Source organism: Acomys russatus, chromosome 25, assembly GCF_903995435.1.
Source record: "Acomys russatus chromosome 25, mAcoRus1.1, whole genome shotgun sequence".
In the NCBI taxonomy this organism is placed as follows: Eukaryota; Metazoa; Chordata; class Mammalia; order Rodentia; family Muridae; genus Acomys; species Acomys russatus.
In genome coordinates, this window is record NC_067161.1 from 14,863,131 (window position 1) to 14,887,891 (window position 24,761).

General features: G+C 54.2%; 1 protein-coding gene across 1 annotated transcript in view; it reads right to left on the reverse strand.

Moving 5' to 3' along the window:
* Positions 1-2,760: 2,760 nt before the first annotated feature.
* Positions 2,761-24,761, reverse strand: part of Neurl1b (neuralized E3 ubiquitin protein ligase 1B) — a 28,439-nt gene continuing 6,438 nt past the window's right edge. The window contains exons 2-5 of the mRNA XM_051167733.1: positions 12,845-13,390; positions 5,279-5,971; positions 3,532-3,657; positions 2,761-3,181 (exon numbers count right to left, since the gene is read on the reverse strand). Of these exons, the coding sequence (XP_051023690.1) occupies positions 2,937-3,181; positions 3,532-3,657; positions 5,279-5,971; positions 12,845-13,390 (1,610 nt within the window). The 3' untranslated portion in view covers positions 2,761-2,936. The remainder of the gene's footprint in view (positions 3,182-3,531; positions 3,658-5,278; positions 5,972-12,844; positions 13,391-24,761) is intronic.

Below are 24,761 nucleotides of genomic sequence, written 5' to 3' on the forward strand. Positions count from 1 at the left end.
TTGGCCTCCCTCATCCTCACTCTTGGCCTTTGAGGTTCACAGGGCACAAAATGGGCAGTGAGCCTGAAAAATGGGGATGGGGTGCTGCCCGAGAGGGGAGTGGCCACGAGGTCCCAGAAAGGAGTGGCCTAAGGTCCCTCTCCAGAGCAGCCCCACACTACACCCTGGTGCAGATGGGCAGCAAATGCACGAGCTGTAGAGGACAGCTGTCCCCTCTAGGGTGTGGGCAGAAGAGGGACTGTGGTCCAGGACTTCTGTGTAGGTGCAGGTGCCCGGCTCTCCAGGTAAGCTGTGGGAAAGAAGACTCAGGCAGTGTTGAGCATCCTGAGAAGCAGGGCAAGGCAAGCCAGGACCAGACGCGGGGACAGGGACACCAGCCCTGCCATTTCCTGTTTCCGTGATCTCAGATCTCTCCTGCCAGTGAGGACAACGCAGTGCTTCATATCTCTTGAGGACCTGTGTCCCCTGACCATCTTTGACCTGGAAGTTATATCCCTGGATCCTGTGGCTAAGGTGGGGCATGGCTTTTGCAGTTGCATGGTAAGAAGGTGAGCCTTCTAACCAGCCTGGTCTCAGATGGCACCCAGTATGGCACTGAGACCTGTACACAGGGTCCTGAATAAGGTTGAACTCAGTGCTCAGGCGTGTGAAAGACACTGGCTTCTTTCCCCTCTTGCCCCTTATTGACATGAGACACATACATTGTCCCTAGGACCTGACTCCACCTTTCAGAGCATAGGCAAACAGCTGGCTTTTGAGAACAGAAACACCCCCCCCCCCCTTTGCTCTGTGGGAAATAAGGCAGCTATCTATTTATAATGGCTGCAGAGCAGGTTAAACAGGCCTGTGGTTCCTTTCAGCCCTGGTAGCAGGACACTAGAAGTATGCCTGGTCCACCGCTCCTGGGGCTAGGACCTCAGCTGTTGATGTCCTGGTGGTAGCTGCACGTGACCCCTGCTGAATCTCAAGGGTCCAGCTGGGAAAGCAAGAGTTAAAAGAGAACTGGCTCTCCTGGGCCACTGAGACTGTGGCAGATGCAGAGTGCATTCAGACAGGGCCCTGGCTGCCTGGAAACCCAGTTACCATCACTGATGATAAGATGGCTCTGCCCATGCCCAGCCCACGGAGAAGCCAAAAGCATGGCTGAGCAAATTGATCTGGGTAGCCCAGGTGCCTCACTCTCAGACTCTCACCCAGGCAAAACAAGGGGTTCCCATAGCTCCTTAAAAGATTCAGCTGCATCAGGACGGTGGTGGCATACACCCTTAGTCCTGGTGCTCGGGAGACAGAGGCAGGTAACCACAAAGTGGAAAGGTGGATGTGCGCCCTGAAGTCCCTAAGGAAAGCCAGCTCTCAACGACTGTTCCTGGGAAAAGAAGAAGGAGGCTGTGGTTGGGCCAGAGTGCAAGCCCAAGGCCTCCAGCCACCCGGGAGCACTGACTGGGGCTTGGGCTGCTATTGGGTGGTCCATGGCTCCTGTCAAAGCCTGTTCCATGAATCTCACTTCCTGAATGTTTCTCTTCCCCTATCCCTCCCTCAGAGCAAGAGAAGGCCAGATTAGGAGCTGTGAGGCAAACAGTTGCTCCTTGAAAGGTGTCTCAAGCTTTCTCAGAGAACTGAGTGGGTCTCCTGAGTGGCTTGGCACCAGGCGGCCAAGTAGGAACAAAGAAACAGAGCGGCCACAGAATGCCTCTAAAGGTATAACTCAGGGCAGGTGGACGTGCATCCAGGAACCCCGGGCTCTTCAGAAGGGAGGAGCATGAACTGGCCAAACCATCAGTGGTGGTGAGGTCTGGTAGCCTTACAGAAACAGGTCTGGCCCAGTGAGAGGGGGATAAGGCCAGGGTCCTGGGAAATGCCAGCAAACAGGCCCAGGAGTGGGAAGCATTTTCAGTCAGTTCTCCTTGACTACTTAACAAGCGTATTACTTAACACTGTAATAATCAAGGGGAAAAGGAGAGGCTTGAGACAAAGACCAGGTAGGGGGTCTGGGCCTTCTAGCTTCTGCCAGCTGTGCATTGGGACATGCCCACAGCCCTTCGTAATCCTACCGTGGGAGATATGAGTTGTCCCAGAGAATAGGAGGGACATCACAAAACTCAGGCGCCTTAGGGACAGAGCTGAGGGGCGGTGTTTACTTCACTGCTGCCTGGGGATGAAGGAGACCACAGGGCTAGATCTTTGCACACCTGTCCTCAGCTGCCACAGGCGGGACGGACAATCCTAGTCTGAGTGAGAAAAGCAAAAGCCACCTGTTCTTGGGTGTTCTCCGCCCACCCTCCCCCTCAGCAGGAGCTGCTGCTCGGGCGCTGTAAACAGTGAGTTATTTTTGCTTTCCCTTAGCAAATCTGAGTGCCATTGAGGGAGTTCTGTGTAGGTTCAGGCCTCGTGTGTTCAAAGCTAGCTCACTGCAGAAAAAAACCACATGCCCAGAAAAGTGGACAGCCATCACATTAACATTTGGGCCACGATTGCACATTCCTTAGTGTTAAATACCCGCCAGGAGACGACGGATCCTTGCACATTCTCCCCCCCCCCTCACTCTCCCTCACTCATTCTCTGTGCTGTCTCCCCACCCCCACCCCCCACCCCCGACACACACACACTCAACCCAACCCCAAAGAAGCATTGCACAGACAGAGGGCACCCCTTCCCAGCTGAAGGTCACCAAGAGGCAGGTGATCTGCCAGGCAGTTCCTGAGCTGAATCTCGGGACAGGCTTTTGGGGGCGATGGCGTGTTTGAGCCAGAAGCAAGCTTGCCTGGGCTCTGGCCCCCAGGGTCTCACCTCCACACCTGTCCCGCCTTGCTCATCGCTGCGGAGTGGCAGACGAGAGACGGCTCCTGACCCTGGGCTCCCTGGTAGCCATGGTGTCGCCCACCTAGCAGGGGCTTCAGAAAGGTGACCTCGCCTTGGCCGAGCCAGCTGCATGGCTGCTACGGCCTGTAGATCTTGATAACATCCTTGATGGGCCGCCGGCAGATGGGACAGCAGGCCCGTGCCTGCCTTCGGAGCCGCAGGCCGCAGCTGTGGCAGAGGCACATGTGTCCGCAGGTGTAGATGACTGTGTCCACCTCGCTGTCGAAGCACACCGTACACTCTCCATTCCTGCTTCCTGCCGGCTCAGGTGCAGAGAAGACTGGGGACACTGGGGGGCTCAGTGGGGAGCTGGGGGCTGTCACTGCCAGGAGGGAGACAGGACATCATTAATGACGTGGTTTTTCAGGAGGGCTCTGCTGGGAAACCCCACGGATGCAGTGCTCCCATGGTGGACAGAGTCCCGTCTTCAGTTACCTCTCGGGCCTTACCCGTTTTTCATAGTGCTGTCCCACAAAGCACAGAGGTAAACTGCCTTCAACAGCAGCCTCCGGGCTTCCGCTGAGCACAGCGGAAGGAAGGGGCAGGAGCAATGGAAACACACAGTAGGCCTGCTCAGACAGCAAGAGCCAAGGCCACTGGCATAGCCAAAGGACCCATGCCACAAGGAAGCCCTGTCCCCTGGGGGGGGGGTGGAGTGTTGTATTTCCTTACCCAGAGACGACTCTGATGCTGAAGAAGACTGGTTGACACCGAAGGTCATGTCTGAGTCGCTGTCATCTTGAGAGCCGCTGAAAGACCCTGACGGAGTTGTGGTCTCAGGGCTGGGCTGCAGGGTACCTGGGAGTCAAAGGGACTCTGTTGGGGTATGAGGGGGGCACAGGCCCTGCTAAGTGCTCCTCCTCACCGCTCTGCACCCATTCTGTCTCATAATGGATCAGGTGACTGCCCAGGGTTCTGTCAATGTGGTGGATGTCTGTGCTTTGCCTGCCCAGCCCCCATCCCTATTTGGGCGCATATATAATAGCCACAGCTCTATTATTACTATACTATGTAATATAATGTATATTATATAATTTATTTGATGTACAATCTATGTACATTACATTACAGCTCTATTATAGCTCCTATTTCAAAAATAGCCTTGGGATGCCAGGCCAAACCCAAAGGCGATTTAATCCGACGGTGATTCAAGAAAGGGCACATAGCCCAAGCAAGGCCACCCTGTTATGGCCATTAGAACTGTTGGGAAAGGGAAGGCTCACGCCTCTGAGAGGGCGGCCTGGCACAGGAGAGGCAAGGGCCTGGCTGAGAGCGGGGCCAGCACAGGCTTGTCCTGGTGATGTGGCTTCATCACCTAGCTTTCCTGAATCCGCCCAAGAGACTCCCAGATTTCTGAGCTTCCCTACACTTTTTGCTTAGGGACATTAGAAACAAGGTTTTGTCACGGCTCCAGGATCCCAGACTGCAGGCATTTCTCCCTGCCCAAGCTCAGTGCTAATTCAGAATACATGTCCTTTCTTAGGAAGAAGGGAGGTGCCTCTTTTACTCTGCTTGGAGGAACATTAGCTGTGGTAGTAGGGACTTGGGGAACTTGTCTCAGGCTGAAATATTGCATTAGGTGAGTCAATAACAACAGTAATAACAGTAAAAAAAAAAAAAATCTGGCGGATCCTAGCCAAAGGCCACGGACACCCTGCCCCTACTCTGCCCTCCTCAGACACCCAGGTTGTAGCTATGGTACACTGCGCCAGACACCTGCTGGGGGCGCTTCACCCTCAGGGCAACATCACAGGGTACACAGCATTCTATTCCACCCAGCAGGGCACTGAGACCTGGGACTGTGGCAAAGTGGGATCTGCCTAGCACTTCAGGGTTGTGTGACTCTTGGATTGTGAAATCTGCCTTTCTGTTGTCTTGTGTATAGATGCCATGTGGATTCACAGGTCATTGAATCAAAGGCAACATGGCGGCCATTTCTGCTATAAGTTGGAACGGGAGGGTTGGCGCTGTGCTCTCTGGGAAGACTTCCCTGACCACTGCATTCACTCCCCTAAACTTGGAAGGTACCCCCTCTGCTACAGAAAATGTCACACTTTGCAGCTGTCCCTAACAGCATCTCATACACAGTAAGTGTGTACCCTGTCCTCAGCTGGCCTGGCCCACAGCTTCTGCTCTCTTTGCCTATTCCTGCTAAGAGCAAAGACAAGAATTTTCTCAAAGCAGGGTGGCTCAAACCTTCCTCCATTCTCTCTCCACAAGCTGCTCCTCTCTGTGCCAGTGAATTGCCCTCACCTCTTAAAGTTAATATACATTATGTATTTTCGAAAAAAAAAAATCCTAGTAAAGTTCATCATAAAGGAAATAAAAACTACATCTCCCGGCCAAGCCCCAACAGCAGCTGGTTGCTGCTATTACTAGTAATCCTTGTATTACTACAGGGAACTCCCGGGACACTCACCCAGAAGGCGCAGCTGGCCCGCCACGCCACCGCGCACCACAAAGAAGGCCCAGAGCGCCTGTGAGGTGTCCACGCACAGCAGGCGTCCCCGCGGGCGCCCGTTCACCGCCAGCAGAACATCGCCGCTCGGCCGTAGGGTGAAGCTGAGCGCGTCGCCGCCGCTGGGCACCGGCCCGGCTCGCGCCACCACCCAGTATTCCTTGCGGTCCAGCAGCGCGGCAGGGTCGGCGGGGAGCTCAGACGGCCTCAGCGTGCCGGGATCGCACGACGTGATGCCGAAGGCTACAGCCGCGGGCGCCGCCAGCCCCGGCCGGCCCACCTCCACGCACAGGCTCTCGCCTGGCCGCAGCGGCCGCTCAGAGAACACCAGCGTGCGGCCGCCTTCGGGTCGGGGCGCGCAAGCCAGCCTGCGGTCAGCGGACAGACTCACGTCGGGGCCGCGCGTGGCGTGGAAGCGCAGCTCGGCGTCCAGCAGCGCGGGCGACGACGCGGGCCTTGCGCGTTCGCGGGCCACGCACGGGACGGAGGCGTCGGGGCGACCGAGAGCCAGGTGACCCAGCTTGGCCACCACTTGGTTGTTCTCCAGCTCGTTGTTGTCGAAGTTGGCGGCATCGTGGCTGCCAGGAGGGGGGCAGGCGCTGAGGCGGGCCTGGCCCAGGCGCAGAGGTGTCAGGGTGTCTGCAAAGGTGCTTTCTGTGAGACAGAGGAGAGGCATCAGGAGGCCTCCGGACCTCAGACCCAGGCCAGTTGCCCCTGACTGCCATCCCCACGCCTCAGATCTTGCACCCTAGGCTCCCTCGACCCCTGCTTCACACCTGAACATCCAGTCCTCAGAACTGGACCTTAGACAGCACCCAACCTCAGACACAAGCCTCCAGACCCTAGCTCCTCTGTATCTCATATCCCTGACCCCAGGCCCCACTCCTGAGCCCCTAGACTTAAGGCCCTGGACCCCAGATTTACCTGACTTCTGACCCATAGCCCTCTTGGACCGCACCCCAAATCCTCCTGGCCCCAGACTCTGGCCCCCATTTCCCCTGACCTGCAGGATGGTCGTCGGACTGGATTAAATGCTCCCGACTTCCGTCATTGCTGTACCTGACCTCCTCCTACTCTGGAAAAGGTCTTCTTTTCTTTCCACCTTGAGTCTGCCTTCCCCTGCCCCCAGGCTGTCCTTGAACTTGTGATCCTCTGTCTTAGTCTCCCAAGTCCTGGGGGTCATGCACCATGCCCAACTTCTTGCCTCCTTCCTTTGTCCTTTTCTCTCTGCCCCGCCTCCAGAGGTTTTCATACACTTGCACATCTGGACATTTGAAGACCCTTTATTGTCTCCCTGGTTAGAGCGCCATCAGCCATATTGGGGCTCCAGCACAGGGCAGGTAACCTCGGCTCACGTATCTCAATACAGCAGCTGGCAGGTAAGAACTATTACCACTGCCATTTAGCAAAGACGGGAGCTGGGGCACAAGGGGTAGGGGGCAGGACCTGGCACAGAACCCAATGGGTCTTGTTCAGATTCAGGGTTCTTTAACACAATGCCACCGGGAACAGAAGTGACAGGACACATGACAGAATGGAGATGGGGGAGGACGTGAGGGTGGGAGGTGCCATTTGCTGACAGTGGGGTACTGGGGAGAGTCAAGGGTTCCACCCAGCAGGCTCAGTGCAAGGCTGAGGAGTGAGAGAGAGGTAGGTAGGCAGCTGGAGGGTGGGGCGTGCGTTTGGGAGCTTGAGAGCGTTTGCTAAGTCCACCGGGGTTCCCGTGTTGGGACATAGATTAAGAGGTAGTGCAAGTTGTGAGAGGCGGGGCTCAGTGCACGCCATGCTCGGCTGAAGAGTAACTCAGTCCTGCGAGAACGGGCTGCTATGAAGAGAACAGGTATGCCCCCCCCCCCACCCCCCGCCTCCGGTTCTCTCCGGCTTCAGCTTGTGTGGCTGTCACTGTGATGGCAGCTCCCAGAGGCCCCGCCAGAGGCCAGATCAGAGAGGCAGCCTGGCCTGGTGTTTCCACCTGCGCAGCACACTAAACAGACTTCTCGGCAAAGCCTTGGGTATTTTGTTATAGTGAGTGGAAGATTGACTAACGTGGGAGTCAACAGTTTAGACTTGACATCCAAGGCTTGCGGATGTTCTCAGACCAGTCAGTAAGGGGAAATGGTCTTGCTACATAAAAACATACTTAATTTTTATATTACACACACACACGCACACACACACACACACACGCACACGCACGCACGCACGCACACACACACACATGATGCTGGGTAGATCTAAGAGCTGAATATATATTTAAAATGTTTATACGTACTTTAAAAACATTTTTGTGGTTTTTATGTTTATTTATGTTTTGCTTGCATATATGTATATGTACCACTTGCACGCCTGGTGCCCACAGAACCTACAAGAGATACTTATGAGATATTTGAGATACTGTGTGCTAAGAATAGAACCAGGGTCCTCTGGAAGAGCAGCGAGTGCTCTTAACTGCTTGGGCCATTCCTTCAGCCCCGTGTGACTGTTTTTACGTGTGTCTCATGTATGCTGTGGTACACAGCTTAAGAAAGTGAGTGCACCTAGCACAGACTCCAGGGCCTTCTGCCTCAGCAGCAGAGGGTGTGTAGTTTTTCAGGACAGGGACGTAATGCCTTGCAAGGCCCGTGGAGGACTGCTGCTCTGGCTTCTGTACCCACACCCAGGTTTCCCTTGGAGAGAACTTACCGTCACTGCTATAACCTGAGGAGTCGGGATCCCTCAACCTGGTCAGTCACTAGGACCCCACCCGCTGCCTATGGCCACAAGTCAAGAGATGAGGGGCGTGAACCCTGATGGGTGACTTAGGACTCAGGACTGTCACAGCAGGAGGGCCCTTTGTTGGCCCCATGGGACAGCCAACCTGAGGAGGAAGCCTACAGAATGGCAGCAGAGCAAGAAGCGAAGATGGCCACCCCAGGCACAGCTTTTTACTAGGTAGTTACAAGGCTCTGTGCCCTTTCCCACCCCTTACATGGCATCAAAGCAACCAGATATTTCAGACTGTCTAGCCTGCGATGCTATGGCCCTGGTGTGGTATGTGTTCAACCTGACCAGCCTCTGGCCAGAGGAAGGATGACCACTTGGACCCAGACCCCTTTGCGCTGGGAAGAGGGATGGATGTCTGTTAGCCAGCATCCCAGGACACTGCGGCATTCTTCTGGGAGAAGAGAGAGCATCAGGGATCCCGGTGTAACTTAGCTATCTGCAAGCTATCCCGGGAGCACTAACTGATGAGACAGGCCTGGCGCGTGTGGCATGGGCCAGTGATCACACACGCAAATAGGCAGAAATGAGATCTAAAGAAATTTCATCTCAGAGTGACTATAGGGTAGGAGAGGAAAGCAGGCACCGTAATGCAAAGGGTTTCCTCAGAATTACAGTCTTGGCCGCAGCCTGTGCCACCTGAGAGCCTTGGGTACACTGGGTGCTGGGAGCCAGACCTGCTGTCATTGGCTTAGGTGCAGCCTAAACAGAGACTTAACAGACCTCCCAGGGGACTCAGTGTACAGCCAGGGCTCAGAGCTGCTGAGCCAAATACAGACAAATCCAGCCCCTGCAGATCAGGAGCTTCAAGGCTAGTGGCTTCCCTTCTCAGAACCTGGATTTCTACCTCAGCAGGGGGCCGGGGGGGGACTGTGCTCTGGGCCTGGCCTCTCCAGTGTGGTAGCTGGACCCACCGCAGGAAGACCCAGGGTACACACTTCCACCAGGCCAAAAGCTGTATGCGGTGCGTAGGCAGGCCCTTTTTGACTCGGCTCGAGCTCTGGGGCAGTGAAGACATGGTCCCCAAAGACCAGGACTGTGTTTCCCAGGCCTGTGGTGCCAGATGAAATAAAGCCTGGATGCATTTGAATTTTAGATAAACAACTTTTTTTTGCAGTGTGTGTGTGTGTGTGTGTGTGTGTGTGTGTGGTGTGGTGTGGTGGAGGGGTATGAGCATGCCCCAAATACTGCCACAGGACATACTTGTACTAAATTTTCTGTTTTGTTTATCTTAAGTTCAAGTCTAACTAGACGTCTTGTATTTTCATTGCGCCGTTTGACGGCCCTACCCTGACGTCATTTTTGGGTCTGGCTTCTCAGGCCTTATTTTGAGGGCATGAGAAGTGAGGAGGCGATGCAGGGTAATATATGTTTTTTATTCTGAGATTTCACAGCTGAGGATTTTAAAGCAATTAAGTCGCCTCCTCAGAAGTCTGGGGTACACAGGGTAAGTCAGACACTGGCTGTCGTGCGGTCCCCATTTGTACCTCTCTCCCCAAGCCAAGTTTTCCCAGGGATCGCTCAGGGTTGTACATTACATCATCCCACACCCAGTGCCTGTTCTTCATATTGAGTCATGGTGGCTTAACATCCACTGATTGACTGTTATTTAAAAAGTTTCATTCAGTGCTGAGGTCAAACCTGGAGCCTTACATGCTCAGAGAGTTCTGGCATCGAGCTACAGCCTTTGATTTTTTTTTTTTTTTAATTTTCATTTTTACTTTTATTTTTTTAGACAAAGTATTGCTATGTAGTTCTGGCTGGGCTGAAACTTTCTTATGTAGATCAGGCTGGCCTTGAACTCACAGACATCCACCTGCCTCTGTCTCACTAAAGGCATCCACCAACTCACCAGGCTCCTCTTATTTTTACTGTCCCTCCCCAAACCCGTGCAACCTTAACTCTGGAGGAAAAACGAAAGAAAGCATCACAAACGGTTACTAATCCCCAGCCATCCCAGGGCATCACCTGAGCGTTCTGTGGCCCTGACCGTTCTTGTTTCACTCCCGGAAATGATTGGCAGGTCTGTGAAACTGCTTGACCCTCCCACCATCTCTCTACTCACATGTAAGCAATTCAACCTGCTTTTCCCATAGGAAGGGGAAAACACACTTAGGGAGCCAGACGCTTCCTCCACGGAACCAACCCCGGAAATGGTTTTGTTGCTCTTTCTAATTGTAAATGGGGCTGAGGCTGAAGAGATGCCTCAGTGTTTAAGAGCACTTACTGCTCTTGCCGAGGACCAGGTTCAGTGCCCAGCATCTACACGGTGGTTCATAACTGCCTGTAACTCCTGTTCCTGGTGATCTGATGCCCTCTTCTGGCCTTCACCGTACGCACACATGTGATGTGTGTAATTACACCCAGGCACGTGCTCATACATATGAAAAAAAAAAAGCAACACAAATGCACACACACACAGGAGGGAGGGAAATTCGCCCATGAACCTCCATATCCCAGAGACAGAGCTCCTCCTGACCTCACTGTCCCTGTTACGTGTAGTGTGACCACTGTTCTGTGCCGGGGGGGTGGGGGTGGGGGTGAAGGTGGCATTCATCAATTAGCACAGCTCAGGGATGACTTGCAAAAAAGGAAGCTGAGGCTAAAGTTCACTGTTTTAAACAGTGGGCTCTGGCTATTTCCCCTTAAGGGTCACAGACTACGGTGCTGTGGTGGGCTTTTCATGCAAAATTTCTGAATGACAAAATGAAAGGAGGGGTCCGTGTGTCCTCTACTTCAGTCAGTCATCAAGGCCAGACTCCAATCTGTATTTTTTAAAAAAATCCTAACCCACTTGCCCTACTCCTGTGTGGCTATGATTTCCTGTCTGCTCACAGCAGCATGGGCTGGAGAGGAGGATAGAGGGTAGAGGGAAGTTTGGGAGGGTTCTAGAACCTTCATGGGAAACCTTTAAGGGAAAGGGGTGGGCTGCGGGGAGTGGTTAGAACGCCCAAGTGAGGCCCAGGCATGGAGCAGTGCTGTTCGCAGTCTGACTGCCTGAACCTGGGACACAGGCCCTGCCCACAAGCGAGCTAGGAGAGGCCCTTGCTTCCCAGGCGCTGTTCAAGTGCCTTCGGTGTCTCAGGCCACGCACCCGTCAGACACCATTTCCTATAACCCTGCCGATGATGCCACGACGTGGGCGCCATCATAAGCCCGCTGTACAGGCGAGAAGAAACAAAGCTCAGAGAGGGCCCGTCATAGTTGGCACGTGGAGAGCTAGGCCTAGGCACATGGCCTCTCCTGTCCCTGCCTGCTGCTGCTGCTCAACACTTAGAACTTCTGTGGCCTCTCCCTTTCTGGGGAGAGAAGGGAGTCAGCTCCGTGTCCAGTGGAGGAGTAGGCGCCCCCCCCAAAAAAAGAACAGCCCATTTATGTAGCTATATAAACCATCTTCCCATGAAAACAAGCAAGCAAACAATTCGAAGCAACCTCCAGCCTGATGTGTCCATCCATCACAAGGAGCTATGCAGAAAGATCAAACAGCGGCTGCTTCTAGCAGAGAAGAGCCTCAGTGAGGGAAGCTTGACACGTGGCTAAGTCTGCCTGTCTGTCTATCCGTCCACTCTACCCTGTGTATCTATCTCCTTGCAGGCAAGCTGCACGCAGGGCTGTGCCTGGCTTCCCTGAGGAACCTACTCTCCCTTCATAACCTCCCGAGTCTAGGTCGGGTTGTTTCAAGTGCAGGCTGCGGGCTCAGAGGAAAACAAGCGAGTGACCGCCATTCACGGGAGGAAGAGAGACCAGATCTGGGGTCCCTTGGGTATGAGGAACTACAATGAAACCACAGGTGACCACATCAGCTCAAGGCCACTCAACTGTGCCTTTTGAAATGGCCACTTTCCTGTTTGCGTTCTTTCCACGTCATTGTTTTGTGTTTGAGACAAGCTTCTTACTCTATAGGCCGGTTGGTCCTGGAACTCACAAACTAGACCAGGGTGGCCTCAGACAAGCAGAGATCCACCTACCCCTGCCTCCCAAGTGCTAGAATTAAAGGCGTGCACTATCTCACTCCCAGCCAAATTCTACAGCGACTTTAAAAAGAAGCAGCACGCACACATTCTTAGGCAGTCCTTGTAGCTATATGACCAGGTCAGGTCAAGTCAGGAATATGTTTAGGAAGTCCTGCATGCTTAGGAGATGTGTGTTTGTGTGTGTGTGTGTGTGTGTGTGTGTGTGTGTGTGTGTCTTTCCTCCATGCTCAGTGGGGAGCAGGCCGTATATATTTGTGCACACATACTTATCACAAATGCATATGTGTATATGAGACCACACACAGAGCCTCCAGACGAATGCTCAGAATTTCAGCACCGTGAGAGCCTTCCTCAACCACTTTGAGCCCCGTCACAGTTGGCCTGGCTCTAGCTGCTGCATCTGACTGCCCACTGGCATAGGCTCATCTGCGGGGTGAGTGAGTGAGTGAGAGCCAGCAGAGAAAATGCATGCCAGGTTTGAGGGAGGCGGAGGCGGTAGGCGAACAAAGGAGTGGAAGACAGAGAAAATAGATGCATGGGCAATGGTCTAAGAGTGGTAAAGTGGCTAGCCAAAGCATCGACTCTGGGGCCAAGCCCTCATGGCTTTCCTCCCCGTTCTGAAACAAAAGTAACTCCTTGTGCCTCGGTTTCCTCTTCTGAAAATTGGACACCATTGCTTTTGTGAGAATCCAGACACACCGGGACACAATGGGCGGCTGGGTGAGCACAAGTGAGCTACTGCCCCTGAAGCTGTGAACCCCTGGGGACGTGCAGGCTGTGCCAACAGACCTACCCAGCAGCTGCACCTCATCGGTGATGCCATAGACGTCGATGAGCGCCCAGAGTGGGCCTCCCACAGCCACACCACAGTGGAACAGCACGGGCTCGCCATCGTTGACGCTGTAGAAGACGCGGCCGTGGCGATCGGCCCAGTAGGCTAGCACCGTGTCCCGCAGCGCCAGGTTCTCGGGCAGGGCCTTAGCCCAATATCCGGGCCGCGTGACCAGGTCGGGGCAGGCGTACTTGGGGATGTCCTGCGCGCTCATGAGCGACGGGTCGTGCGCGGTAAAGCCGAAGCGCAGAGCGCCGCTCCAGCCAGGACGCACGGCCACCAGGCGCAGCCGCACCTGCTCATACAGCCGGATGGGCCTCTGAGTGAAGGTGACACCATTGCAGAAGCTGTTCCGACGCGTGGCCCTGCGCGAATGGCCGTCCAACCGCACGTTCTTGCCCTTGGCCTGCGCGTGGAAGCGCGGCGCCTCGCCCAGGACCGCTCGCCTCTCCGGGCCGGGGCCGTAGCAAGGCCGGGTGGCCAGGAGGCGTGCGGGAGGGCTGGAGTCTGTGGGCAGAGAGGAGGCATATCAGCGCTTGGAATGCCTATGGCCATGGATTTTTATTAACCATTTCCATAAATTCCACCTTAAACTGGGCATGGACACATTTTCTATTTTAAAATTAGAAGATTCTGGTAGACCTAAGGAGCTCCTCTCCCACCCCCCTCCCTAACCGTGGCAAGTCACTGCACCCATTTCACAGATGATCAAGCCAAGGCTTAATGCTGGGTGTGTACTGAAGGGCCCCCCTCGGTTCCATACCCAGTTTGTCACCACCTAGCTTGGGGTCAGATGTAGAGGAGGCCTTCATTCACATTGCATTAATGTGTATCTCTGTATATTCGATTGTTAACTGCTGAACCCACAGTGAGCTAAATGCTAACAGATTCTGGTACTGTCATTGCTAGTGAGCAATCTCCTATCTCAAAGTTGTGTAAAAATCACTCCCCCATTTATCTCTGATTGGTTAATAAAGAAGCTAAAAAGCCAAAGACTGGGCAGAGGAGACAGTAGGCATGACTTCTGTTCCCAGTCTGGGTGTGTGGGGGTTGGAGTTGGGGGTAGTTTGATGGATGTAGCTATGAGGCAGGACCGGGGGGGGGGGGGGCGGGGGGGAGAGGAAGGTTGCTGGGCCAGAGAAGGTCACCATGCCATGAGGAGGAGGTCACTATGGAGGAGTCATGGGGATGGAGCAGAGGGGCCAGGGCAAGCCTAGAGGACAGGTAACAGGATGCACAGCTGGGAAGTAGGCCAGGCCAACATAGTGGAGCTAGGACTAGATTGATATCTACCCAGTTATGGTGCTTGAAGCTTATTGATAAATGCAGCAGGTCTCTGTCTCATTTTGTGGAAGCTAGAGAGGGCATAGCAAAGCCCCTCAATTCCAGCGGGCAGATGAGCTCTTCATCCCCAGCAAATCCCACCTAGTCTAGAAACTTCCTGCTAGGGCCATGGCTGAGCGTCAGAGTACCTAGATTCTTGAGGGTCAGTGGGGATGCCTGGCTGCTTTCCTTGAAATTTGTGTTCACAGTGAGGTAGGGATCTGGGGAGCACACATTCCCCTGGGATCGCTAAGGTGGCCTGCAGTCCCAGCTTCTGGTTTCTGGAGCTGGACCACAGTGGCCGCCCTGTCACTCCCTCCTGAGGGATCTCCCATTTGCTGCTGGGGCGCCTACATACGAGGGGTCACCTAATGTCTGTGATGTCCACTCGTAGCCTCGCTGTCTGAGGCTCCAGAGCCTCCAAGCTGGGACTCTGGCTTTCCCTCTTCTCTCATGGTCAGAATAGCTTTTCTAGATTGTACCTTCTGGGGGTTTGTTTCTTAAAGGAGATTTGCTCTGAGAGGCTTTTCACAGAACCTGACCACTGGTCACAACCCAGGTGGCCCGGAATGGAGTGGGAGTCATTTTTTCTTCTTTCTCTTTCTGCTCCAGGGGAGGTAGCAGGTGGGTGGCCTTTACAGGAAGGAGTCCTGCACTTACTACAGCAGCAGAGGCCATTTTCAAAGCAGGCCACCACAGTACACTCTGAGAAGAATGACAGGCCGCTGTGGGGACCCACCTCCCACGCTCAACCCAGCATGCACTGTGCTGCGGTCCTCTCAGGTATGGAGGGTGGAAGGTTTGGTTAACAAGGAGACTGATGGGTGGGGGAGCAAAGGGAAAAACACCCATGGCCTCTCTAAATGCCGTCAACCAGTTGCTTAGCAAACACCATAAAGCGAGGGTCTACTATAAGTCTTACAGCTTGCTGGGCTGTGTGGATACAACCGTCCCAAGAGAGACAAAGGTTCCTCCTCTGATGAGCTGAGAGTCCAGGGAAGTCTGACCACAAATGAAGAGTCCTGTGCTGGGGGGAAGTGGGGGAGGGTACACTGCAGAGGACACTATGGAGCCCAGACCCTGCCCTGGGGTTTTCAGGGAGAGCCTCTCTGGAGCAGAACCCTAAAGGAAGTGAAGGAGTGAGCCATAAGGGTTTGGGGAGGACTCCAGGCAGGGGCAGCAGTGCAAAGGCTCCCAAGGAAAGAAAGTACTGGTCTTCATGTGGGTCCCCTAGTAAGGGGAGCAGGGGCTGTCTCTGCTTCGTGATCACCCCACCCCCACCCCCCACCCCGCCACCGCCTTGCCGGACTGCCTTGCCAGGCCACTGCGGAAGAGGATGAGCTCAGTCCTGATGCTACTTGAGTGTGTTGGTAGCTGGGGCAGGGTTCCCCTTATCTGAGGAGTACTGGGGAATAGGGGACCAGGGAGGGAGGGCGGGACTGGGAGGAGAGTAGGGACAGGGCTACAATTGGAATGTAAAGTGAAGAAAGAAGGGAGAAAAGGAGGGAAAGAAGGAAGGGAGAGAGGGAGGGTGGGATGGAGGGAGGGAGGGAGGGAGAGTGGGAGGGAAAAGAAAGGAAAAAGCATTGATGTGACTGAGCAACGATGAGCCAGAGTGGGGAGTCTGGAGAGTGGGTTCTGTGTGAGCCCAGAGCTGGGGGAGCAGGAAGGGGGGGCTTATAGATCCTTAAGTATTTTTTAAAACAACCTAACCCGAAGGGAGCTTCACTACTGGAAGCTCAGAGCAGAGAGGAAGGCTACCCTGGATAGTGGGCCAGGGCGATCTGTTGAGGGAGCCACAGCCTGGACAAGCCTGCTGGATCACAAGGCTCAGACCGGAGACAGGTCGGTAGGTGGTGACAAGGGGTCAGATTCTGGGTGTGTCATGAAGGCAGGGGAGATTAAAAAAAAAAAAGGTTCTGATAAACTTTCCACACAGGAAAAAAAAAACCCACTAATATATGTGCTTTGAATGTTTAAACAATACTCAACGAATAGAACCTGCTAAAAGGGTGTTTTGGTTCTTTAGAGTGTACTTGAAGGGGAAGCAGATTACGGCAGGTGTGGGCCCAGGGGCAAGGCTTCCGTCACTCTCCATGCCCAACAAAGGCCTGGCCAAACCAGGTCCCTGATAAAGGCTAGCTGCTGCCTGCTAGTCTAGAGGTCAGCTACTTCCAGGGGTTAGCTTTCTCCAGGGGTCACCTTGTTCGAAGAGAGGTAAATGGGCTAAAGGAGGGGCTGCAAGCTCTAAGCTCAGGTGGGTCCAGATCAGGATGTAACCGTTCTGTGGACTCTTCTAGGCTCCCCCAGTGCGCCCACGCAGATGACAGGGCCGCTATTGCCCCAGGTTGGCCGGGTCCACGCTGCAGGTCTGGACTTCACTAAGACGCCATCCTTCTCCACACACACACCCTACAGTCACTCCCGCAGACCTGCTGTTCTGTGTGTCCATAATTGCCGCCCCCTGACCATTATCATGCCTAGCCACTGGAGTGAGTGCACTCAGATCCAGAAGCTGGGGTGCAATCCTGGTGGTGGACTCTGCTTAGGGTAGGCTTTTACTTATAAACTAGATAGTCATCAAGCGCCCAATGTTAGAATTCTGCTTCAGTCAGCCTACCTGTGACGTCACTGCCTACCTGCCGTGGGGGCGTGGCCCTGCCCAGAGCTATATAAAAGGCTCTCTATCTACTTTTTTCCTCTATCTTTTACCTCCTTTCTCTCTCTCTCTCTCTCTCTCTCTCTCTCTCTCTCTCTCTCTCTCTCTCGTGTACTCCTCCCCCTTTCCTTCTCCCCCATGCTCATTTAATAAACTCCTCTATATCTAAGTATCTTATCATCATTTCTTATTTTTTTTTTTTAAATCTTTATACCCAGCAATCACCCAGAGGCCGCCTATTCCGTACTGCTTGTTCTGTGTTCTCCCATTCCGCCATTCAAGCAACAAGAGCCTGGGCAGGAGGGCTGCAGGAAGACTGACACCCGAGAGAGAGCGGCACGCAGCGTTCCTTTCCACTACTCCTCTCTGCGGACGCTGGCATCTCAGCCATATTCATTCCAACAAGGAGCATAGCGAAGGCTACCCCATGCCCCAGCACCCAGGACCTGTGGGTGGCAGTGATGTCCAGAGAAAGGTCTTGAAATATCAGAGAGGTCAGGTGCAATGGCACACGCCCGTAATCCCGGCACTCAGGAGGCAGAGGTAGGCGGATCTCTGTGAGTTCGAGGCCAGCCTGGTCTACAAAGTGAGCCCAGGACAGCCAAGGCTACACAGAGAGGCCCTGTCTTGAAATAACAACAACAAAAGATCAGAGGGGAGTGCTGGTCGCTATGAGGAAAGCAGAGGCCTGTGGTAGTGGTGGCTCAGGGTGCCAAGGCTGGGCACACACTGATGTGAAGAGTTGGTAGTGTCCCTGTGCTAGGACTTAGCTGGATGGCCCTAAATGCCAAGCCAAGAGGCTCAGCCCAGATGGCACGACTCAAGAGGAGAAGGGGGTGTGCACAGGCTTCCAGCTGGCCAGCCTTTGGCCAGCCAGTACTGCCTGGCTTGGCTTTAGAGCAGCAGCCATCTTTGAAACCAATGTGGTGAGAACTACCAAGACCTACAGGAGTTCAGAAGATAAAAAAAAAAAAAAAAATCACAGGAAGCAGGAAGCCCAGTGTTGGCAGCCTTGGGAAGAACGCGGCCTGCAGCGTCCACCAGTGCCCAAAGACCAAGGTCCTCAGGAAGCATTAATAGGACTCCAGATCAAAGCTTCAGAGCATCCAAGTACACCGTGACCTTGGGTCACGCCCTCTGTGCACCAGTCTCATCTCTTCATCGCAGCCTCCCAAAACATCCATAAAGCCTCAGCAGGTGTTTCTGGAGCCCAGTCTGATGTTGTGGGCAGGTGGGAGGGCAGACACACCAGGAGATGCAGCCTCTGCTACTTTCCCTGCAGACACCACTGTGCTTTCGGGACAGCCCTCACCCAAAGGCCCCAGGCTGACATATTTGTTTAATCTTGATTACACAACCTGACTTCCTTCAGGGAATGAGGGATAAACACTCTGAGCAACCCCCCCCCCCCCCCCCCCTGAGGCCAGAGGCCTGATGAGAGGCAAAGAAACCCAGAGTGGGCAGGCTGGATGTGTTCTTGACACGAACTGGAGACACTTAGGATAAAGGCCAAACAGATACCCTGAGATGCATCCAACACCTGCCCTGACTCAGGCCTTCCTGGCACTTCACTGTGGGATGCCCCGTCACAGCCCCTGAGCTGCAGGCAGCCCTGAGCGCAGAAGTTCCCAGCCACAGCCATCAGGACCAGATTCAGACACCACTATCACAGGAGCGTTCCGCTAGGATGAGGCTCCCAAACTGCACCAGGGACAAAGCCATGTTCTTTTCCACACACACACACACACACACACACACACACACACACAGCCAAGGCCCAAGGTTAGTGTGGTCCAACTAGGATCCATGAGTCACCATGGGGAGTGGGAGTGGTGGATGGGGGTGGGGTGGGGGGTGTTCCAGTGGTGGGACAGAGCTGACCTCCGCAGTCACCCTTGTGGTTGACAGCAGGGACAGTCTCTGCCTGAACCTCACAGCCAGTAGCTCTGGCCCCACCCAGGGGTGCGGGTTTTCCCAGAGGTCAGCCAGAGGAACAATGCCTGATACCAAACCATGGCAGATTCAGGGCTGGAGGGAGGTGTATGTGTGCAGATTAGGCGTCTTCAATGCCCAGTCCCGGGCAAGCCTAAGAACATTCCTTGGATGGCTCCTGCTGTGGCTCTAGGTTCAGTCTGTGCTCTGCTACTAATCTGCCCAAGGGCCCCTGAGCAAGTCCCTTCACCTCTCAACGATGTGGCTTTGCCAGCTGCAAAGAGTGGGTGACCTTACATATCCACCCTGGGGCGGCTGGCATGAGTGATGAGAATATACACAGATGCCTTCCAAAGTTCTGGCACCTATCAGGAAGGTAGTAAATATTCATGTCCTCCATCAAAGTGCAACCAGTGGACAAGTCCCTCCCTCTCCATCCCCCAACGAGATGTTGGTGTGGCTCCAGAGAAGCATAGGCCTGTGGCCGTACAGCCTCAGCTTAAACCAGGCAGTGTTATGTAGTTACTGTGTGACCTTAAACTCCATGCTTAACATCCCTGAGCTTCAGGAAAACCTATGAGATGAGTGAAGTCACGACGCCTACCTTAAGGTTGTCTGGAGGATGGCACAGGTTCATGACATGTGCTGTACAGCACATAGTGGGTGTCTGTGAAACATTTAGTCCTTTCTTTACTCAGTGTGCTAGGGACACAGTTTCTCCCAGAGGGCCCAGGAAATGCTACCCCCAAACCCTTAGGTTACCTCCTCTCTTGGCCACAGACGGAAGCCTATTCTTTTTTTTTTTTTTTTTTAAGACAGGGTTTCTCTGTGTAGCTCTGGCTGTCCTAGACTCACTTTGTACACCAGACTGGCCTCAAATACATGGAGATCCGCCTGCCTCTGCCTCCCCAGTGCTGAGATTAAAAGTGTGTGCCACCATGCCCAGCCAGAGGCCTACTCTTAAGCCATCCTGTGCCAGGCTCAGGTGTGCTATGCCAGTCCTCACACCATTGAGCCTTTGATGTACACAACGTTGAGGAAAGAGCATCTGCTGCCAGGCATGCTGGAAGCCACCACAGTGCTGGTAGCAGTGATGACATACATTCTGGCTTTAGCCAGGAGCAGGGGTCGGTCGCAACAAGAGCAAGTCCTTTACTGGGAATCCCTGCCAAGCTCCTAAGATGTGCTGGGCACAGGCCTTCACACTGGACTTGAGGCTGAAAACACCCCTGTGGAGTCAGTTTTCACTACCTTCCATTTCCAACAGGGGAGAGAAAGTGAGGTCGTGAGGCCAGACTGGGGCCTTCCTCCCACCCGGCCATCTTCAGAGCAGCTGGTTAAATGCTTGGGTAAGAGTGATGGAGTCACAGGCCTTATGGAGAGCAATGAAGAGTGTACTGCCTTCTGTCCCAAGAAACACATCCACACCCCCATGCACACAACCTGACATTCAACACCAGAGGCTTCCTGGACCCTTGGATCATCCATCCTTAGGCTGTAGACCCTGAGCGAGAAATATCTGGTTCAAGAAATGCTTGCTCGCTGGGTGTGGTGGCACATGCCTTTACTCCTAGCACTCAGGAGGCAGAGGATCGCTGTGAGTTCGAGGCCAGCCTGGTCTACAAAGCGAGTGAGTCCAGGACAGCCAGAGCTACACAGAGCTACGCACACACAAAAAAATGCTTGCTCAAGTTCAAAATGTAAACCAGTTCTGCACAAAACATGGAGAGAGAGAGAGAGAGAGAGAGAGAGAGAGAGAGAGGGAGGGTGAGTGGGTGGGTATGTGTGTGTAGGGCAAGCTTCAGAGATAAGTAGGAAAAAAAAAAAAAAAGCCAGAGGCTTCCCGCCATACCAAAAGAGCAAGGACTTGGGTGTGCCTGGCAGCAGAGGAGATCTTCCCATTGGTGGGTTTGAAGTGGTTAGAAAAAGGACAAACTTGCTCTGGCTCCCCTGCCAAACACAGCAACAGGCGCACAGGGGACTTTGTTCCTGGCCTCAGAGGCCTGGCTGGCCAGCCAGCCCCTTGGGTGGACGAGGGCCAGCCGGCGCTGGAAACCGCCACTGGCTGCCTCCCCTTTGCTCTGCAAATAGCTATCAACAGTCAACAGCTGTGGGGAGCTGGGGGTCCCTCAGGGCGGCTGGAGAAGAGAAAGAGAGAGCTTGTGTGTTTTCTGGGGGCCTGTGCAGTGTAGCAGCCCTTCAGCTGTGTGGGCTTCGACTGGAACCTAGGCAGAGTCATCTTGCTGTCCCTCCAACTACATGGGCCCCTCAGTCAGGTTAATTCTTGATGAAAGGACCCAGGAAACTCCAGCCTTACAGGCGCCAGCCTCAGGCTGAGAGCCCCAATGCTGCGAGGGCCAGAGGGAATGTCCCTCATTCTTTCCCTACTATGTCACTTCCCCCTCCATCTGACAGCTTTGAAGCATCCGCTCTGTGCCAGCAGCGCCTGTGTGGGTTGTGGGGTACATGTCCCAGTGAGTCACACACAGGACTCCCCTGCCACCTTCTTCTCCCCTAAGAGGTAGATTTGGAGCTGAAGGCAGTAGGAAGGACACACAGACAAACTGCGCAGGGAAGTCAGGGGAGCCACCCCCCAGACAGCAAGAAGGGCTGGGGCGTGGTGCAGGACAGCTAAATATGTTCAGGCACGGGAAGGGCAGCAAGGGAAAGCCTGCATGCAGGAGAGAGTACGCAGACTGCACGGGGGGCCTTCGAGGAGCACAGTGGAGACTGGAGTGGGAGGATGCAGGGGATGTCAAGGGCTGCATCACGAAGGGTCTCAAAGGCCAGGAAGGAGATCGTCAAGAAAGCCTGGGAGCTCCTGAGGAGTATGAAGCTGGACAGTGTCCCCAGCGCATCTACCTCTCTGAAGAACAAGGTTCAGAATGTGAGCCTCTCTTTCTTCCCTGCCTGTCAAAACAGCCCAGTAGGACAGACGTGAGAAGGGCAGCCAAGATTTTGAACCTCGCGTCTAACTGCCGCACACACTCCTGCCCGGTCCGCGGCCCACCTCCCCCCGCACCCCAACCACCAGTGGCGCTTCTCCAGGCAGCCTTGGCAGCTGCTCAGTGATAAGCTGGCTAGAGCCACCCAGGCCCATGTTTCCTTCTCTCTTTTTGCGGACAGCCACTCCCCCAACTTGGGCTGTGCCCTGAGCAGAGGCATTGTGCCCGGGCGAGCACCTGCGGGCGCTCAAGATCTGACACCCTCACAGGGACGTACATGGAAGCAAAATGCAAATGACGTACATGAAAGAAAAATAAATAAATTTAAAAAAAAAAGAGTTGGCTGTCTGTGCAAACAGACCCACTCATCACCTTGAAGAGTGGACATGAAGTGAGGTGCAATATCAGGCTCTCACTGCACAGCAGGCTCACCCCAGGTGTCCTTAGCATCCCAACCTGTAAGGAGGAAGATGCAGATGTAGGCAAGGCCCATTGTGGAGCCTGGCACAGAAAGGGACTCTGGGAGGGTGGCGGTGGAAACCATCAATCAGCTGGTTCACAGCCTCAAAAAAAAGGTCACAGTTTGGCGGAAGTTGGGCCCGGAACAAAGGCAAAAGTATCTAAAAAAGGAAAGCAGTGGCTGTGGGGGAGGGGAGCCCCAAGGGCCTGCAACCCTAAGGTCTGAAAAGAGCTAGAGTAGTGCCTGCTGGGTGGCAGATTCCTGGAGCCCAGACCCATCACCTGCCTCTGAGACAGAGGTGGCTGCTAGAAGCCCTGGCCCTGAGGAAGAGGGGCTTGGAGAGGTAGAGGAAAATGTCTAAGGCCCTGGGGACTCAGGTGGGCTGACAGTGGGGCCCTGAGCAGCTAAAGCAGGATTCCTGATGTTGGAGACAGCACCTAGCACATAGTAGGCTATGGTGTGCTTGGTTTTGCAACCCACGCTGGCTCTTCTAGTGTCTAGGCCACGGAGACAGCCTGCTGCCTCAAGAGGTGAAGGCCTGTGCTGGGCCTGTAAGAGCCTATTTGTATTGGGTCCTGGTCAATAGTTCAAAGCCCATTTAACAGACGGGAAGATCAGGTCCAGAGATGGAGAGGGGCCATGCACAGGTATCCACGCTTTAGTGAAAGGCCACGCTTGTTTCCGTGGGACAGGGATGGAGATGTTGGGTGTGACAAGGCAACTTGGTTCTAATTCCTCATCTCCACAAATCTGGGAGTGCAGATTCTTTGCCTCCAAGAATAAAGGCCACAGCCAGGAGTGGTGGCGCACACCTCCAATCGCAGCACTCGGGAGGCAGAGGCAGGAGGATCGCAGTGAGTTCGAGGCCAGCCTGATCTACAAAGCAAGTCCAGGGCAGCCAGGGTAACATAGAGAAACCCTGTCTCCGCGCGGGGGTGGGGTGGGTGGGGGGAGTATAAGGGCCACTCGTGGAGTCTCACCATGTGCATGGCTCTGACTTACACCTCTTTTTCATTTCCAAACCCTGAGAAGGAAGTCCATGCCATCCTTATCCTCATCCTAAAGATAAGAAGGGGAAGGAAGCTCAGCTCGGGGAACTGGCTTGCCCAAGGACACAAAGCTTAGAGGAGAGAGGTCTGAAAGTACTCACTCCAAGCCCAGGGTTCTTTCAAACGTCTCTCTTGGGATTCTAGCCAAAGTCCAGTTGTAATTGCTTTGAGACCCTGGGCCAGGCTCCAGCCCTCAGTGCCCCGTCTGATGAATGGGAGATGGGGTAAGGTGACGCAGAGCTCCCTCGTTCTGAGAACAAAGACCTGTGTCTTCCAAGATGGAGTCCTAAGCCATGACCCAGACACATGGAAATTCCACTCTGCCACCTCCTGCCCTTGAACATCAAGAACCTTGAGGGAGTGGAAGCTCTCCTGAGGCCCAAGGAACTGCTGTCTACAGTGGAAAATTACCAAGCATGGCTTTGGAGGCACAAAGTGGAGTGTGTGCCTACCCATCTCATAAATCCATCATCCTGGGGGACCGAGGGGGGAAGAAAACACATGCCCAGGGGCTATAACTGTGGTATAAACTGGGTGGTGCTGCGGGTGTAAACAAGACGCCCTGGGCACCCTGCCAGCCCATAGCCAGATGCCCCCACCCACCCACTTCCCCAAATGGCTTACTCATTAAAGAGCTTTCCCCACCAGTGGGAGGTGAGGTCTGAGGTCAAGTGCCAGTGGAGTCCCCGTGAGAAGAAGGAATGAGGAAGGATTAGGGTGCTTGGCGGCTATCCTGGGCGAAGGTTTTGGAACACACTCACAAACACCTGCTGTTGAGCTGAACTACACAGAGGCTGGCTGCATTAGCTGAAGCAGGTAGCTTCCCGTCACCTCTGTGTCCAGATCTGTAAAATGGGCCTAATCCCTGTGGGACTATCAGGGAAACCTAAGTGCAAGGCTGGAAGGGCCGCAGAAGGCATCACTGGCTCACTGGGAAATCCCTTCCCAAGTCTTCAGAGTGGACTGTCCTCTCTGGGCCCATATGATATGTGGTTGTGCTGAGCCACTCTGGTGACAGGCATTCCGTTACCCTCGCACTGGTGGCCCTGATGTGTGGAAGCCCTTCAGCACTAAAATCTGTCTCTCTGGACATAGTGGACCTCTGTTCACGCTCTCCTGGCCATTATGTCTGAAAGTGCCTCACAGGTCCTGGACGCCCCAAACTGCTAATGGGCACACTTCCAATGGATGGCACAGGCCTCCTCCCAGCTGTGCTGTCCAGAAAGCCCCAGGGCAGTGGCTGTCCCCTGACTGGCTTTGGCAAGGGCTGGAGTCTGTACGTCAGACAGGGAGGATCCTCAGGCGGGTCCCCGTGGTGAACTCACAGGCCACCTGGAGCCTACCCAACCCACCATACCTGCAAGGCAGGATTCAGGACAATCAACCAAAGAACATAGAACTGCTGAGAGTTGGCCTGCAGGGGGCGCCCTCCTCTACCCAGCCCCAGGGAAGCATTCCTGCCCTCCAACCTGCAGAAGCTGTGTGTCCAGGGCAAGTCCTTCCTTCGTGG